Source organism: Semicossyphus pulcher, unplaced genomic scaffold (genome assembly GCF_022749685.1).
Source record: "Semicossyphus pulcher isolate SPU_LCO1_2020_fin unplaced genomic scaffold, fSemPul1.0.p SCAF_3, whole genome shotgun sequence".
In the NCBI taxonomy this organism is placed as follows: Eukaryota; Metazoa; Chordata; class Actinopteri; order Labriformes; family Labridae; genus Semicossyphus; species Semicossyphus pulcher.
The window spans coordinates 68,724-88,376 of NW_027211704.1; the positions used below are offsets into that span (position 1 = coordinate 68,724).

Sequence of the window (19,653 nt, forward strand, 5' to 3'; positions counted from 1 at the left end):
AAAACCTGTTGCGGATGTATTTATCTTACTTACAGGCGAAGTTTTGGTATTGTCAGAGGTTTTTATACATACAACTTTTGCATGTGAGAGAATAAGTGTATGTATGTGAGTCACTCTGCTAGAGGTTATATTTAAGCAAGTGTAGGCAGGTGATTTTAAAAATACTTTCTCAGAAAGCAGAGGCTGGATCGTGCATCTTTCCTACGCATCCAACAAATACAGAGAGAGAGAGAGTCTGTCATTCTCTCTCTCCCCTCTGCGCAGGAGCCGCAGCAGAACAGCCCTGATCCCCAAACATCCAATACAGACAGAGAGGAATGTGAAGAGTAGGCGGGACTTACATGAAAGGGAGTCCAGCACAGCCAATGAGAGTGAAGGAGAGGTGTTCCTCGCCCAGAATGCCCTTGTCTGAGTGCTGAGAGTCGGGAGAGACAGAGAGGAAGAGGAGTGAAGCCGGAGTGGAGACACCAGCAGGTGCTGAGGAGAGAAAAAAGGGTTGAATAGAAAAAAGGGGCCAAAAAAAGAAACATAATCAGGGAAAGGTGAGTTAAAAGATACCGAAAACAATCAGACAGAAGCTATAATACAATCTTCTTAGTTTTCCCCAAGCTGGAGCACACTTATCTCCTTTTCTCATTCGGATTCTCCTTCCTTTGATCATCCCTTCCCTTTCCTCGTCCTCTTACTCTTCGTCCTGTCCTCCACTTTAAAAGAGTCACAATGGAAACCGGGAGCCCGAGGAAGATACAGTTCACCGTCCCCCTGCTGGACACCCACCTGGACCCAGAGGCAGCTGAACAGGTGAGGAGGAAGGAGAGGTGGTTTTAGTGACTTTGGACTTTTAGGGGTTTTTATGCATCATGTGGGAAATATTTAAAGGAAAAAGAGTTTTTTTCTTGTCCCTTTTGAAAAATATCTACAAAACTGTAGTAAAGCACAGTCAGTATGCTGAGTCCAGAATGCTGAAGTACAGTCTGGCGACAAATTGCTGCTTTAAAGAAAGCACATTTTCCTCGTCTTATTACTCCCCTGCACCTAATTAGCAAGCTGTGTCTCTTCGATGGAGCGATAAAGTGATCATGATTAATTTAAGATTGATTTTTCCACCTCAGCTCCGAGCGCAGCAGCTTCTCACAGACACACAGCCTCAGCAGTGTTAAAAAGGGGAGTTGCAGTATGAGGATGCATCTCCAGAGGGTTGCTGATGTTTTGGTTTGAGTGACTGCAGGCATGAGCAGCAGAGAGAGACTGACTTAAGATGCTTGGTATGACAAGATGAACAAGTTACAAATCAAACTGCTACTGGAAATGTGACTGTTTCTCCACATACATCTCACATACATCATTAGATTATAACAAGATGTCATGGTTTGGTTCAGAAGTTTAGAAAGATAAAGGCCTCTGAATCACACACATTTTTGGAAGCGCGAAGAACTCTCGTTAATGCTTGAAGAAAACCCAGTGGTGCATTCAAGTGTCTCTAGAGAATGCAGGGAAAAGATGTGTCCCATTTACTCGTTTTTATAAATATAACATTAACAGGACAGGTCATTTGTAACTGATGAGCTGAGAGTAAAAAATGTATGAGTCTGATTGCACCTTCTCTCTCTCTCTCTCTCTCTCTTTTTCCTGAATTTCTCTTTCTGCTGTTCATTTCTTTCCCCTCTGTGACTCTAAAGCTCAGAGGAAAAGATGTTGTGTATGCGTATGTGTGTTTGCCTTTGTTTTATTGGATGGTAAAGGGACACAGTATGGTCAGGTTAAGGTTCAGGCTGTTAGAGCTTCTGCTATGATGGTGTATTATGATGTTGTGAGGCTCAGATGTGAGGAGCAGAATATAAAGAACCTGCAGTAGTGGAATGTAGTACTGTCCTGATGTACAAAAAGTTTACGTTACTTGAGTCTTTTCAGGACACTTAACTACGTAACTACAGTTGTGTAGTAGAAATGTAACTTCAATATATCTTATTAATATTTGACAGATTTACAGCAAACTGATTGACAGAAAATTTACTTGCACATCTTTTGAAAACCAGCCTTTCAAATGTGAAGATTTGCTGCTTTCCTTTTAATTTAAAAAGAAATCTGTTTTAAATGATTTTAAATTTTAAAAAGTGTCACATAACACCATGTCCTAACAGCATCCGTCAAATTTACACTTCCGTTACGTCATGTACACAAACCATATTGCTGTAAGCTGTGCGCTGGAGACCAGGGGGTTGTAGTATGAAGCGAGATTGGAGGGTAAGCCAGGACTGACTTAGTCAGGATTGTTGTTGGCTTTTCCCTGGAGAAATTGTGGCAGACAGTAGTGATAAGAAGACCGGTTATTTAGCCGATACGTGTCGTTCAACCTGTGCGTAGAGCAGCAAGTCTACTATGTTCGACAAGCTCTCTTAGCTTCTTTAGTCTAATATATGACTATACTGATCTTGTTGATGTTGCTGATTGTTGATGTTCCCTCCTGTCTCGTTGCTCGTGTTGTATTAACTCTCAGATGTACGTCCCTTTGGACAACAGCGCCTGCTAAATGAAATTGTAACACTGTCACATTGTAATAGAAAAACAACATCTGTTAGCTAGCACCACCAATGAATTAGGGCACAGACTATTTAACTTTGATAGCTTGGCATTTAAACAACCCCTCTCTCCTCTACAGCCCAATCCTCTCATCCAAAAATGCTAACTTTTAGTTTCCGAAAATCAACATGGCGGTGACCAAATGCTGAACTTGAGGCTTGAAAGAGGCAGTTGTCACATATGGGTGACTTCTCGGTGGCTTTGTTCTTTATTTGTACAGCCTATGATTTAGCCACACATCTGATCCCAGACAGAGCCATGCAGTACAGAGTCTTTAACACCAGCAGTCTTGTGATTACCTGCTGTAGCTACTTAACCAGCACACAGATTTCCTTTTCAGCTATATAGTAAAATTCTGTTTACTTTTTCTGCAAAGACCCAAGAGATTTCTTTCCTCTCAGCATCAATAAGCATGGCCAAAGCTCGGCTGATCACACCGAGATTTCACACTTTTAGGAGACTTTTTCCGTTTGTTCTAAGGCCACTGTGTGGGCCATTGAGCCTGCATGGCATGCTGTTTACTAAGTGTGTGGTTTTATGTGTATGTAACAGAGAGAGACAGAGACAGATGGCAAAGACAGACAGCCAACACTGAATCATTCACATTGAAAAGAATAAAAACAAACACACAGGATATCTCGAATGTAAAAAAAAGAGCACACAAAGAGAAATGTGTGTATGTGCTTGTCTCTTTGTTTGCAAGCACTCTTATGAATGTCCCAACAGGAGGCTTCACCCACGGTTCAGTGATCTCTGCAACCTGACACCTCCCAGCATGGTGAATCAGCCTCCGTGGAGAACTGTGCGTCAGTCAGAACAGCCTCCCTGAGGTCTGACCCTCACATCAACACACACTCTTATCCGCATACAGACACAGTGTGTGCCACCCTTATCATAACCTCACATTAGTGCTCGCTGTGTACTTATCAGCGCAAACCCACTGAGGCCAAGACCTGATGGTGTCTCAGGATGACTTAAAGATAGTAGTTTCTACATTCTTTCTGCAATCATTTACATATTGTTCTTACTATTAGAGGTACCTTTAGTTTTCTATAGTTTGACTATTTGGTGAAAAAGTTTCACATCTTTGGAAGTATGCTTATGTGCTTTCCTGCATGATTTTCTTGGATGGGAAGGTTGACATTTTAATGTCTGTTAAATGACTCTATAGCTTGGAGACTTAGCAAAGCTCATGCTTAGCTTCAAATCAAATTTATTTGTATAGTGCCAAATCATCAAGTTAGACCGTTCTCTTTATGTGTAACCCATTTAGACAGAGACCCAACATGAATCCACCATGAGTAGCTCTCAGCAACATTCGGCGCATTGGCAGAAAAACTTCCTTTTTACAGGCAGAAACCTCGAGCAGAACCAGACTCATGTTGAACATCTGAAGAGACTGGAAGGGCCGAACATGGGATACAAGGAGATGCAGAATAGAGACAGAGAGAAACAAAGAGAGCAAAGAGAGAAACAACAACATATGTTCTTGTTACAACAACAACATCTGTCCTTGCTACATCATCATGAACAACAACAACAACAACAGATAATACATACTTGTGGTTACAATGCCAATAATGATGGTACAAAAGTGCAGAGAGGCTAATACAGGAGAGATGTGATCTCTCTTCCTAGTTCTTGTCAGCACACGTGCTGCAGCATTTTGTACCAGCTGCAGAGTTTTTAGTGACTTATTAGAGCAGCCTGATAGTAACGAGTTACAATAATCCAACCTGGAAGTAACGAATGCATGGACGAGTTTTTCTGCATCGTGTTGAGACAGGATGTGTCTGATGTTTGTTGTGAAGGTGAAAGAAGGCTGTCCTTGATATTTGTTTTATGTGGGAGATGAAGGACATATCCTGATCAAACAGAACTCCCAGATTCCTAACAGTAGTGCTGGATGCCAGGCTGATGCCATCTAGGGCAGCTATATCATTAGAGAAAGAGAACATGGAAATGTATTAGCTGTAGATGTAGTGGTAGGCAGATTATGTGTCTTGTTATGTAGCGAAACCTAGCTAGCTGTTTTCCCTTGCTTCCAATTTGCTAAGCTAACTAGCATCTCCTGGTTCTAGCTTACATTTAACTGAGAGACATGAGAGTAAAGCAAATGGAATATGATTGGGAGCAGTACCAAACAGATAACTCCCTTGCTGTAGCTCAGTAGTAGAGTTGGTGGTCTTTCAATCAGAAGATCGGAGGTTCGATCCCCAGCTCCCTCAGTCAACATGTTGAAGACTCAAATTGCTCCTGGTGACATAGCCAATGACTATGAATGTGATATCTGATTAACAGTTGGGCATTTTACGTAGCAGCCTCTGCCATCAGCTGCTAGCTGTAGCATGATAACACTTCATTCATAGGTAATAAATATATTCCTTGGTGAGATGATGGATCATGACATTTTGAGGTGATGTTCTTTTATAACAGATGTTTCAGGGCTGACAGCGTCCTCCATCATACTCCCTTTGCTGGCATGTGGGACCATCTCTGTCCTTCACTGCTGAACATAATTACTGCATTACCTCTGAAGGCTGTTTCAGTAGATTATACTCATTATCAGACCGTGCATAACTCTTATACATTACAGCAATCAAGAGCCATTAAACCAAAAATATATGGTGTTAACAAGGAGATGTCGTCATTACTGGTTTGTACAATCTCAACTTAGCAGCTGTAAATAAGCAATGTCCTCTGCGTTTACATTGTTTGGATAGTCGTGTCCCTTTTACCCTTCCAATACCTCAAACTCAAGATTCAAAAGTTCAAGGACATTGATAAAATGATGTGTATATGGTTTACTTCAGGTTCAAACATCGACACTTCTATAAACAAGTGTTGCTTCCAAGGCCAAGGACCATTAGCTGTCTAGCTAGCATTAGCTCTGTTAACAAGTAGCAAGCAGACTGTGTAGTATTTCCTCAATGTGTAGAAGTTGGTTTGGATGTTATCAGAGTTTTGGGTAGCGATAGAAGATTTGTGTTGCTTTTGCTCAAGTGTGAAGTTTATATTTAAGCAACCCCAGTTTATTTCATCCTCAATGTTAAAGCTTTTTCTAATCGAACATACAGACTGAAAACAAACAATTTGAAAATATGGACATGTAGGTAAAGCAGCCAAACAAGGTTTTCCAAGAAACAAATACATCTCTTTTTTCTTACCATTCTGTAAGCACTAGGTCTGCCCGAGACTTAAAGCTTAGCTTCAACCTCAACATTTTTACACAATATTTTGTGTGTGTGGCAATATAGTTCATATCTTAGACCCATTTTTACACATTTCTCATTTAAAACAAGTTAGCTAGAAACATTAAAACGTCCACTGGAGGTAGCATTTTTAACCAAACAACACTGAATGCTAATGTTAGCTTAAGTCGCTAGCTAGCTATAGATAATAAAACCGGCAAGTGACAATTGCTAAATTGGAACAATCCACAGTTAGAGGTGGGAAATAAGACAGCTGCTATTTTCTACTTCTGTCTGGGATAAAGGGCCCACTGAATAAAGTTTTGCAAAAGTAGGGGGCCAGGACTGAGCAAACAATCAATTTCCAGTTCCACTACACATATGCTTCTGTTTGTCAGTGAAGGCGCAAGTACAGGCAGTTGAAGGTTGCAGCAATGACAGGCCTTAGCATAAGATGGATTTCCAAGGTTCACTGATTGTGTGGCCTAAAGCTTATTGGTTTAGGTTTTGCATAAACTCTTGTTGTTTGCTTTTTTTGATTCACAATAAAAATGTAAAATTTGACTTCAATCTTTAATTAAACTACAGCTTGCGTTCCCCCAGTGGAGTGATTTTATTAGATTCATTGAGAATGAAGATGAAGGATGAGCACTGCAGAGAGTTTAACAAAGAGTTGATAGACACTGACAGGAAGGCAGAGGACTGAAGAAAGTCATATGAAAGAAAGAAATGGATCAATGATTTGGGGTTTTTTCAATGTCCTGTGAATACCGTATTTCCCTCTATTCAGAGCCAAATGAGATAGGAGAGAGTCTGAGAGGATTAATAATTGCTGAGTGCTGATTTCAGCCTGAACAATGCCAAGATCATATTTCAAATGACAAAATGAAGGATGAGGAATCACACAAATCCTTGTGCCTGCATTGTACTGAACCTCTGAAAGTCCAGTGCTTGGCCCACCAATGACAGGGTGCTGGGAAAGTTTTCTTTAACCTTTATTTCTGCTGCATTTTACTGAATGTGATGCCCTTTTTCTGATTCAGGGTGCTAACTTGTGCAAACACATTTTCTCGTGAAGGTCACAGGGCAACTCAGACAGTACAAGATCGCAAAAGTACTGATTTTCTGAAAGGCAAAACCAGGGGAAGGAGGTTAGAATTTACACCTCAGGATTCCCAAAGTAAATCTTGAAGTATGAACCTTTTTTGCTCCTCTGTCATCTTAAGTAGTTTGTTTGTTGTTGACAAAACCACATGAACCTCAATGTTCTGTGTGTGGTCCTATAGATCCTGTACCATCAGAAACAGCTCAAATAAGACACTTTGACATTGTTTTCTCTGATTTATATTCTCGGACTTTCCAGATTTTACACACATTTCTTAAAGACATGATTTTGTAATGATGCCATGTCTCAAAAGAACCATTACCAAATTTGATCAAATGTGTTTCAACTGGGGTCAAAGAGACCTCGCTTTGAGATATGAGTAAAAGAAAAGGATGTTCACATGCTCTACTTGTCGTGCTTGAGATCAGTCTTGGTCTCAAAGCAACTTTTTAACGATCTCAGTACCATTTCAGTATCCATGGTTTGCCTGTTCCATATTGTATTGTTAGTGTGTCTTGCAGCGTTGGACTATCACTACGGGGTCTGGTCTGGTCCCTCAAAGTCTTGGTCTTGTCTTGGCCTTGTCTTGGCCTTGATACAATCTGGTCTTGGTCACAACTTAATCTTGGTTAAGGTGGTCTTGACTGCAACCCCAATGTTTGTTACTGGTGTCGATTGTTTCGAGTTTGTTTAAAAATTGAGTTACATCAATCATTAAAGGGGGGTATTATGCTAATTGTAAGCTTTTTATTTCACTCCTTATACTTATACCTGTGGAGTACCTTAACATAATTTAAAATTCATCATTTTTCTCACACTGGTGCTATGTGCAGGCCCTCATACAGCCTCTGCCTGAAACGACTCAGTCGGCCCTGTCCCTCTAAGAAGTCCCGACCCTACAAGCCCACTTTCTTCTAATTGGCCAGCTCTCCAAAGCCTGCTGAGGCTGCACTTTGTGACACGTAGAAAAAACAGTGTGAAACCTGGTGTTCAGAGCAGCCTGCAGACTAAGCTGAGAAGCCTGGGATTACTCCAACGTACGTTTACCTACAGATTAGAAACTCTTACAATGTAAATGCAGAGGACTTTGCATAGTTACTTGAAACACCTCCGTTTAGCATGGACATCCAACATTGTAACATTATATATATGTCTTAAAATGTGAAACCGCATCATACAGTTAATGTCATTATAGAGGACAACAGACATTGTCTTAAATTTCCTTTTGGCAAACAGAAGGAATGTACAGCGTTGAGTGTCAGGGAAACTTACAACTATGTTCATGAAGTAAGAAAACCTCAATAAAAATCCTCTTGACATTTGTAACTACGCTTATAACTTTAAATACAGCCTTGGAAAGGAGCCTTTCTTGAAAAAGGATCTCTATTTAACATTTCTAGTCCTTGGCTTTCAAAGAAAACAACTTCCTTTGACACCAGACCTTCATGGATAAAAAGTCTTAGATTAAACCATGACTCTGCTGTCTGACCTATATTTTCCAGCCAAGGGTATTTAGCTGCTGCCCCCACCAAAGCAGAATATCAGGCATGCATGGCCTTTTCCTGCCCACCCATCACTTCAGAGGCTGGTATTGTTCGATGTTTTGGGATGTGACAGTAGTGAATTTTAAACATGTGCAAGCGTGGTGGTGTGAGGCGTGAGGCTGTGGAGGAAGAGGTTGGTATTTGTGTGAGCGAAGGATCAGGGAGTTTGCTCTGCAACCGGCTGAGGAGAATAACAATGACTCCGGGCATAATCACTTCTACACAGCTACGGCTAGTTTGGGCTTAAATGTTGGGCTGGGGGATGGATTTTCTAAAATAGCAACAAAGCACACACACAAGGCTAAAAAATTGTACTATAAGATTACAAATAAACTTGACTTCTGTCGCAGTTTTTTTTCACCCAAGCCTTCACAAATACCACGAAAAAGCAAAGAAACAGAACCTACAGTTTGATATAATTTACAACTTTGGACAGGTATTGGTTACCTGACACACAGGTGGAGACTGTTAAATAACTACAAACATCTGTAGTCTCCTTAGGCTTTGATTGTAATACACCTTTATGAGAGAATTTGGTCATGGGATCAGAAGTCACAGTCTTATGGAGTTGCACAGAGCCTTATTGATGATACGTTTTTAACTGATTTGATTCTACCAAGGGATCTCAGAGTGTCCCCTGTATATTTGAACTGTCAGACCCTCTATTTTAAGCTATAGGGAAACCTTGTGTCAGTCAATACATTTTGGAGTCTGACCTTGACCAATGATTTCAGATTGTTGGATTTTAATTGAAGAAACTTTCAAATCAATCGGTCATTGATTTCAGATGTTGTTGATGTTGATGTTGGAAAATAACTTCTCAATCCCAAATATTCTTGAAGCTATAATTTGTTTCAGTTACACAAATTTTGACTACAGACTGACAGGTTCGAATTATGGTGTTGCATTCAGGTACTGTGCATTCATACTGTGTCTAAATGAGTTATCTGTAATTCACAGCCCAATTCACAACCTAATCTTGGTTGCTTTTCGCGGGGGTATTTAGGGAAGATAAATGAGAAAAATCTGCCATGATGTGTAGCAGATTTATCTCTACACAACACGACATACTGTATGGTCTGTCGGCACATGTAGGCAGTTGTGTCTCACTGAGTGCTAAATGTGTTTTGGACAAATGTTGCAACAATGTATCTCGGGCGCACCTTTGTTAATGCATGAATAGATTTTTGTCTAATGGCACATACATTAGCATGATATTGTCAAACCTATGGCGGAGGCAAATTAGCCTGTAACCTCTACATTCATTATTATCAATCTCCTCTAGACGCTGCAAACAATCAGAGCAACAGTGTGACACAGTGTTAGGCTGTTAGCTAGTAGCTAGTTACGACAACATCCAATGTATTTGCCTTTTAGTTTAATATATACACAATATTTGATATCAAATGATTAAGTAGCCAGTTATTACCATTTAAATCAACAGTTTTAAAATGTGTATGGAACAGATTAATACTGAAGTGAGAGCATTTTGATACGGTTCCACATCAGGGACAGCCATCTTGGTTTTTACAAAAAAGGCTTCAACTTTTTATAAACGACCAAGATTCAATCCAGCCCAAGTAAGACAAATGATTGTGATTGGCCTGACCTGAATCTGGTTGGGGGGAAATCAGTCTGAACAGGACTGGGACCAGACTTAGCTGCCGAACAAATATAATCACACAGTATATATAATCAATCTAGTCATAATTCCATGCCAAGCTAAATCTGTCGGTATAAAAACAAATTTTAACTTAAGAGATAGAAAAAAATACTAACACAAAACCTTGTAGAGAATTGTAGAGCATTGCCACAGGGAGGTAAAGCTGAATAGCTGGAATGCGTGTTAGGATATCAGCTCAGCAGTTTTGCCTGCTCGCTACAGAAAAGAACAGTCCTTCAACACCTCGTCTCATTCACACAGCCTTCCTGTGCTGCGCGGCTGTGAAAGGTGATGGAAATGAAGTCTCTTCAAACCTGAATACCCAATTAGACTGTGCAACTGAGATACTACTGACTGCTCACTTTTCATTACTGCACTTATTCTGCCGTTACATCTGTATGCCATGTCTTAATAATGTAAAGCTAATCAATTAAGTTCTAACAACATGCAGAGCTCCAACTGCGAATGCATCAGTGTCCGTGTAAGTTGTAAGTAAGATGTCTTGAATATAACGAAAGCAGCAGAAAGAGTAACAACCTTGATGAACAGAGTCTGTGGATGTTTTATGCTTCGAGCTGTTTTTTATTTTATTATATCCTTGCACATTTTGTTCAACACAGAAAAGTCTCAAAGTCAAACCTGCACCCTGGAACTGTAATCCAAGGGCAATGATTCATTCCTGATTCTCCTCTGTCCCTTTTAAACTTTAACTATGAATAACCTGCAGAAAAAAGGAGCTCTATGTTTTTGTTGTTCCACTGTAGCTCAAATTTCTGCTCAAACTTTAAAGTTCAGTTTCTTTTTTTTTTTTTACTAGCTTATTCTTGTATGGCTGATAGAATACCAAGTGAAGTTGCAAAGTGCATGCTGAGGTGATGGCTGACTGGAGTTGACTACACTGCTGTGTAAGTGCAAAAGCAGCATTTAAAACAGGATGCATGGACGAGTGGAGCTTACATGACTTCCAGTTTAGTCAGCAACTCTATCAGAGATGTGTGTAAGAAGTGTGTTTGTGTATGCATGTCTGCATCTGTGTGCGTGTGTGTTTGTGTGTGTGTGAGTGAATCTGTGATTAACAAGTTAAATTCTTATAACACACCCTTTCAGATTTAAAGAGCAATAAAATGTGAAAGTAATCACTCAATCCCGGAAGCGAATTAAAATTAATTACTGCGTTTCCCCTAAAAATCAGAACTGCATATGTTTTCCAGACATGGATGCAGTACTGATATATTTTGCTATCAGCAGAGGCATGCATTTTTCACTCTAATAACTACTTAGCAGCCTTGGGATATGAATTACATTTTAGTTTGTGGGGAGTTAATCCATATAAATGTGCCGCTTATTTCAGACATAGCTCTCCTCCCTTTGCCATCTGTGTTAATGTTTTAAAAAAGAATTGCAAAGAGAAACAACATCTGAGGGAGCAAGTTACATGTTGAAAATGACCAGTTTTGACAAAGATTGTGCAATGAATCAGTCCTTAATTCTTATGTTTTTATGTTGTATGCATTTTAAAAAACTGAGGTTTTCTCTTGCAGGGATTTTGCCATTTTACTGTCAGGGCTTACCTCATCAGGTGCACACGTTCTACTAATTCAAGGTCCCTGCCAATACTACACTGCTCAAAAAAATGAAGGGAACACTTAAATCAAACATCAGATCTTGATGAACGTATAATTCAAGTTGAAAATCTTTACTGATGTAACTTGCGTGAATGTCGTCATGGCAACTCATGATGTGACTCAGTGACTCAGTGACTCCCGACAACCTCTGGGCATGCTCCTGATGAGTCGGCGGATGGTGTCCTGGGGGATCTCCGCCCAGACCTGGATCAGGGCATCAGTGAGCTCCTGGACAGTCTGTGGTGGTACTTGGCGGCTTCTGATGCACCGATACATAATGTCCCATAGGTGCTCAGTTGGATTTAGGTCAGGGGAACGAGAGGGCCAGTCAATGGCATCAATGCCTTCGTCATCCAGGAACTGCCTACACACTCTGGCCACATGAGGCTGGGCATTGTCCTGCACCAGGAGGAACCCAGGGCACCACCACTGCACCACCATGAGGTCTAACAATTGCTTGGAGGATGTCATCCCGGTACCTAACAGCAGTCAGGGTACCATTGGCTATGACATGGAGGTCTGTGCGGCTCTCCAAGGAAATGCCTCCCCAGACCATCACTGACCCACTGCCAAACCAGTCAGGCTGGATGATGTTACAGGCAGCATAACGTTCACCACGCCATCTCCAGACTCTTTCACCTCTGTCACATGTGCTCAACGTGAACCTGCTCTCATCTGTGAAGAGAACGGGGCGCCAATGGCGGACCTGCCAATTCTGGTGTTCTCTGGCGAAGGCTAATGGAGCTGCACGGTGCTGGGCTGTGAGCACAGGTCCCATTAGAGGACATCGGACCCTCATGCCACCCTCATGGAGTCTGTTTCTGACAGTTTGGTCAGAAACATGCAAGCCAGTAGCCTGCTGGAGGTCATCTTGTAGGGCTCTGGCAGTGCTCCTCCTGTTCCTCCTCGTCTACGGTCCTGTCCAGCTCTCCTCGTGTAACAACCGGTCTCCTGGTACCTCCACCATGCTCTTGAGACTGTGCTGGGAGAAACAGCAACACCTTCTTGAGACCGCACGTATGGATGTGCCATCCTGGAGGAGCTGGACTACCTGTGCAACCTGATTGGGCTGCAGGTATCGCCTCATGCTACCAGTAGTGACAAGGTCACGAGCAGAACACAAAACTAAAAAAGAATCAGTCAGGAAGTATCAGGAGAGAGCAGCTGTCTGTGGTCACCACATGCAAAACCATTCCATTTTTAGGGGTTGTCCTGCTGTTGCCTCTCCATTGCACCTGTTGTCTCATTAATTTGCACCACAGCAGGTGAAATTTATTCACAATCACTTGTACTTCCTAAATGGACAGATTGACATCCCTGAAGTTCTACTGACTTGGTGTTATACTGTGATGATTAAGTGTTCCCTTCATTTTTTTGAGCAGTGTATTTTTGCAAGGGCACCATCCCTGCATCCTGGGCTTTGCAACAACCAAAGTGATTTTGATTGGTTTATAGAAATACAAACTACCCAGGTCACATCTCTCCCATGAATCATAACATGTCAGCCATACATTTCTTCAGCTCTGGTGCAGTGCAGTGTGGATATTAGTTTTGCTATGAAGACGAGATGGCAAAGTCTAGCAGGGTAACAAGTGAAAAGTAGGTCTGTTGTTAATTGGCCACCAGAGTTGGACTGAAAAAGTCTGGTGTGGAATTGGACCTAAAATGCAGAGTAAAGTATCCATTCATCATCTATGCTGCTTATCCTGTTCAGGCTCACAGGGGGCTGGAGCCAATCCCAGCTGTCATTGGGCAAGAGGTGGGGTACACCCTGGACTGATCAACAGTCAATCACAGGGCTGACACACAGAGACAGACGACCTTTCATGCTCAAATTCACACCTACGGCCAATTTTAGAGTCACCAATGAAGCTAATGAGCATGTCTTTGGACTGTGGGGGGAAGCCGAAGTACCTGGAGGGAACCCACGCATGCATAGGGAGAACATGCAGACTAACACAGAAAGGCCCACCACATCCGAACTGGGGTTCGAACCAGGAACCTTCTAGCTGTGAGGCGACAGCACTGACCACTGCACCCTGAAAGGGATCCTTAACTACTTTTCTACATGCAAAATAAATATGATTATTTGCCTTTGGTCACAGTAAAGTGGGTTACCCTTAATTTCTGCCATTTATCTTTTTTCGTCTCCATCTTCCCATTTCTAATATAATTTGGTTGACAATCAAATGAACTGTTGCTAGCATTAAGTCCTTCAAGTTCCAGCATGCAGTGGCCTCACTGGCAATCTTGGCAATCTACTTTTACTTGATCCAACTCTCAGAATTGAAATTGAGGATATCCTTATATCCTGCACTTATAAAATGACAAAGGTTTTACGTTCTCTATTTTTTATGTCCACTTGCAGAGCTTTCTAACAGCTCTCCTGGAGGTTTATGACTGCACAGCTCAGTGAAATGTGCACACGTCCATGTGTGTTAGCCCAGAATGGTCCATCCCTGCAGCACTCCACTAGACATGAGCCAAGAAGCAAGTCTGTGGTGGCAGGCTGCCCAGCTGATCTCATTGCAGTGTGAGATCCAGCATCGCTCTGAACCAGCTCAGATATCATGTGCATCACACAGGCTGCCAGCTTCATGAGAGGAAGAGGAGGCTGAGTCGACCCCACAGCCAAACTGAGGGAGCGAGGCCAGACTGTCCTCAACTGGCCCAGTAATAAAATTTCAGTGCTAATTTCAGTGCTCTGCTCAGCATTTTGATGGGTTGAGGAAATATATCCCATTAGAGGTCAAAGCCTGTGTGAAATTACAGCTTGTAAAGCCTTAGAGATTCATCCATCCATTATCTATACTGCTTATCCCTTTTGAGGGTTGTGGGGAGGCCTAGAACCAATCCCAGCTGATATTGGGCGAGTGCTTGAGATTTATCAGTCAATATTTTAAATGTCCCTCAACAGATCTTTGAGAAAAGGTATTCTAAAGCAAAGAGTTTTTTGTTTCTATACTTTTTAATGAATGTGTTCTACTTTTTCAGATCAGAAGACGTAGACCCACACCGGCTACTTTGGTGGCATCCAGTGATCAGTCATCACCTGGTAAGGCATCTAAGTGCAAACAAACACACACAGTCACACTTACAAACATATGCAGACTATTTTTGTAACTTGCGAGGACACTGTATTCTTTTACATTCATCATGTTGAGCTCCAATCTAACTTTATAGATCATTTTGTTTCATTAAATCTCGGCTCTAATACTTAACGTCATTTTTTTTGTTTGTTTCAAGATTATTACAGACATCTGAGAAGATCTCAGGGCTTTTGTGAAAATTGGCCAGATGATAATACAGGTGTGAAAGAAACATTAAAGTCAGCGGGCAATGAGACAGGAAACAGACATAGTAAAACATCACAAGGCGCTCTATCAGTAGTAATTCCTAAAAATTGGATTCAGGAAGTTCACGTTTTGAGATGATCTATCAGGAATGTGTGCTGTAGCAAGAACCTTGGTCTATGATGTTGTGTTGCAGTCTGTGAGCTTCTGCCTTAGTACCCTTGGCGCTTTCAGGCCTCTTCTAAGCTAGAAATGTTTTGTTCTAAGAACGTTCTGAGAAGGGTACATGCGATGTTCTGGTAATGTTTTGAGCGGGAAGTTTTTATGTGGTTCCCAGAATGTTCCTTATAATAGCAGGAGAACATTCTCTGAAAACATCTTCAGAAAGCTGCAGTGAGAATGTTCAGATCACATTTCAGGAACGTTTTATAAATCATGTTCTGATAGTTCAGACTGAACTAACATCCTGCAAAGATCCTCAGGATGTTGCAGTCAGCATGTTCTACCTTTGTTTTTATGTCACATCGAGCAAATGTTTTATAAAAGGCGTTCTGACGTCCCAGGCCTCGATAACATCCTGAAAATATCTGCAGAATGTTGACGTTAAAACATTTTGTCTTAATTTAAGTTTTAACGTTACTTTTTAACTTTATTTGAAATGATAAACATCCTTAAACGTTCTTTGAATATGAGATTAAAACGTTTCATTTCAAACGTAATTTCAACTTGTAGCTGATGTTAGGGGAACGTTCCCTGCTAGCTGGGTTACCAGTGAATGAGCTATATTCTTTCATAGCTCGTTCATGAAGCTTCAGCCAAACATAATTGATAAAGAAAGCAATGATTACCTGAACGGTTAGTTGAGAACAGACTGAATTCTTGGTTCATCTTTTACTGATTGTGAATATAAGAAGTTCTCAAGGCCAATAAGAGATTATTCACCATGATTTGGGTCCTTCTATTTTGCTCTTACCTCCAAATAAATATGTTTAAATTATCTGGCTGTTGCAACTTCATGTTCATTGGACTTCTTGTGTTTCCTGCCTCAACCACAAACCGGCTTTGTCGTGGTTAAGGCACGATGTTTCCACATGCCTGTATCTAGATTATTATCATAATTAATAGAAATGATTGCCGAAACTATAAAACTAATACACTGCAGGTTGTAATATAATGTAATGACCCTTTAACCATAACAGCTACATGCAAAACCTTTAGCTCACCTTACCTGCTCTACCTTGTGTCACCAGATGAGACCAGTGACAAATGTTATCACAGTCACTGAATGCTGCACAACAATTCAGTTTTAATGGTTTGATTTGCCATCGTTACTGCATCATGCACCAAATGAGTCTTCCTGCTGCATTACAACAACAAAAACACTGCTGTGTGTCCGTGTGTGTGTGTGTGTGTGTGTGTGTGTGCATGTGTGTGTGCTCTCATGGGGTCTGGATGATCAAACACAACAGTGCTCCTCCAGAGAGTTATCTTTTTCGATGAGTCATCCACCGGCTCCCTGTTTTCCTCTCTGTCTCTGCTGTGCGCTGGTGTGTGTGTGTGTGTGTGTGTGTTTGCAATGTGACCCAGCACAGAATTAAAAGATGATCAGCTGGGAATGTGGGGCGGAGAGAGTGATTCTCTGCAGGTGAGGAAACAGAAGGTGCTATTCTCTGTTTACTGTGAATAAATACGAGTGGATGCGTCAGTGAGGATCCCAGCAGAGACTGACACTGTTACATTCTTTAAATCACTGATGTAATTCGTGTTTTTATCTTGAAAACAACAGACTCTGTAATTGGGTCTGATTAAAAATCGGTGTCTTCGCCTGTGATCTGATTGCTAATGTGTGTGTATGTCTCAGTAATTGGGTGACGAGTGTCTCAAAGTCAACCTTGATCGCAGAGTGCAGAGAGAACCCTCGACGGTCCTCCCGCTCAGTAGATCAGAGACGAGAGGAGAGAACAGACAAACAGGAAACTTCAGAGGCCTTCAAGTGGAGGCTTTTGTAAAGTTAAGGAATGAGACTGTGAAAAAATGAACAAGAGGAAACCGAGATAAATAATAAAAGATTACAGGGAAAGACGATGTGTGTTGCAAACCAGTACACACAAACACAAAGGCCTGAAACAGAACTGCCAGCGCCACTGACAATCATAAGCACAAATAATAAAGGCTATCCAGTGTCCATCACAGAGGGGAATGCAGAGAATATATGAAGTAATCAAGCAGAAAAAATAGGTAGAAAATAATTAACTGTCAACTTTCATCAATATAAAGCAAACAGAACATTAATTAAAATGACACCCTGATCTTTTGCGTCTCGTCAAGTAGATTTAAATAATCACTTAATTTTAGCCTCTGTGCCTTGAGGTAAAGGAGGTAAGTGTCTCACTTAATTGGGAGACACACTTACACACTTACAAACTGCAATCTAAAAACAATCGCTGTCCCAATCCATGGGCTGCATCCTTTGAAGGGCGTCCCATTGCGAAGGCTCCTTCAGATGCAACCAACAAATGCGTCTTCCTTTTCCCGGGCCACAAAGGATTCATTGTGTGCATCCTTCGCAGATGAACATATCTCGAGATTAATTGCGCCCCAATTCAAACGACACGGCGGACTCTTGCGTGGTCAAGGAATACACTTTTAACTTTTTTGTTTCAACTCAATAGAATAGCTAGCGTTACACATGTAAGAAAAAACTAAAGGGCCTTGAACAAATTATCTTTAAAATAATTGGTTAAGTTTGTGACATTAGTTATGCTAGCTATTTAGCCCGCTAGCTACCAGTTTTTAGGCAACAGGAGGTGACGCAAGTGTAAGGGCGGGAACAGCTGGTGATGCGAACAGGAAATCCTTCATGGACTAGAATGTCGCACTTCGAAGGATGCAGCCCCTGAATTGAGACTCAGCTAATATTTCATACAGTGGCCATTTTCCTCTGATATCATGCTGAGGGTGCTAGGGTTAACGATAGGATAATGTTGTACTGCTATGTTCCAGGTTCTAACTCGCAGTCACAAAATTATCATTATCATTTTATAAGTTATGATTAATGATCAAATTTTTAGACACTGAACAGTGTATAACCCATTAGCAACTTTTTAGACAGCAGCTAATGTTACTAGCGTGGTCACTACAGGACAGTAATATTAGTGTTCTGCCTTTTCCTAGCTAGTATCTGGTTACTGGCTGAGTGCTAACGTTAGCTGTTGTCTGACTGCTGTTACTGGGAAAAAATAAGTGTTGTCGTAACTTAAAATATGGCCAGATTGCCTTCTGGATTTTTATGGTTCAACTTACAACATGGAACACAGCAGAACAACATTATAACAGCATCTGAGGCTCCCAACCTGAGCTAGATGTCAGAGGAAAAAATAGACGCTGTCTGAGTATGGTCAGTTGTCTGCTCTGTGTGTACAACATCTTCTCAGGCTCAGGCCTGACCTCTTCAAACTATCCTTGTAACAATCTTGTCACATTTCAGCACATTGACCATAAACCATCCAGGCATATAGCAGGTTCCAACTTGTTGTCCTCTAATTACATGGGGAAATTGTTTTCAGCCATGCTAGCTGCGCTGCTTTACCGCTGCTGCTACAGTTTATAGCTCAGTCAGTCTCATGATCCTAAACTTTGTTGCAGACTGAAATATCTCAAAAACTGTTTGATCAAAATTGGTTCGGACATTCATGGCGCCCCGATGACGAATCTTCCTGGCTTTACCTCGAGCACCACCAGGTAGAAAATAATGATTTTAACTGAAATCCCTCAACAACTATTGGTTTTATCACCAAAAAACTTCCTTTGAGATGAAGAAGATGCTAACAAGCTAAACTAAGATGGTGAACCTGATGTATATCTGCTAACTGCTGACATGTTAGGGTGGTCATTGTGAGCATGGTAGGGTGCTTACAGTAGCATTTAGCTTAAAGCAAAGCTGAGCCCATGTAAAACCTCACAGAGCTGCTGGCTTAGTGTAAACTCTAAGCCTATTTTAATTTACTGACTAGACCTGATCCTGCGCTACACTTACTTATGTTGGTTTATGTGTAAGTATTAGTACTGTAGCTTCAGTATGTCTTTTTTTTGCTGTCTGCTGTGACCTGGCCGTCTGCCTTGTGTCTGCCTTGTAACTTATCATTGTACAGAGGCGATTAAACTAGTTCCCCTCAGGAAATAATAAAGCTCTCAAAAGTTATAATCAATGGTTCTTAGGCAACATCGCCCTCTTTGTGTGCAAAGTGTGTGGGGAATAAAAATGGTATCTTAGTGAAGACTTGCTTGACTTGTTTAGTTTTGATGGATGTGTATGAAATGACAAATTGGGCTGCATTCGACTGTAAGTGTGTAGTTCCTAAAATGAGGAATTATGAGAAAGACAGCCAGAGATTGAAGTCATGAACATAAAATACTTTGACAGAGGGATTGACAGACTCGCAGCAGCAAAGACAGACATCAAATCAGACACAATCAGAGACAGTTAGGTGTGTGTGTGTGTGTGTGTGAGTGTGTGTATGCATGTCATTCCTCCTTAAAGGTATTCATGTGGCTGTTTGAAATGCCACTGATGTCATGTGTGTCTGAAAGAGTAAGGATGTCTCAGAGAGGAGGAGGAGGGGGGAACAGATTTGATGATGAGGGAGAGGAGC

General features: G+C 41.3%; 1 protein-coding gene across 2 annotated transcripts in view; it reads left to right on the forward strand.

Annotated features, from left to right (window-relative positions):
* The first annotated feature begins 412 nt into the window (after positions 1-412).
* The window catches only part of LOC138606569 (protein phosphatase 1 regulatory subunit 1A-like), a 40,155-nt gene continuing 20,914 nt past the window's right edge, over positions 413-19,653 (forward strand). For both annotated transcript variants that reach the window (XM_069679038.1, XM_069679039.1), the window contains exons 1-2: positions 413-801; positions 14,703-14,763. In XM_069679038.1, coding sequence (XP_069535139.1) covers positions 721-801; positions 14,703-14,763 — 142 coding nt within the window. In that variant the 5' untranslated portion in view covers positions 413-720. The remainder of the gene's footprint in view (positions 802-14,702; positions 14,764-19,653) is intronic.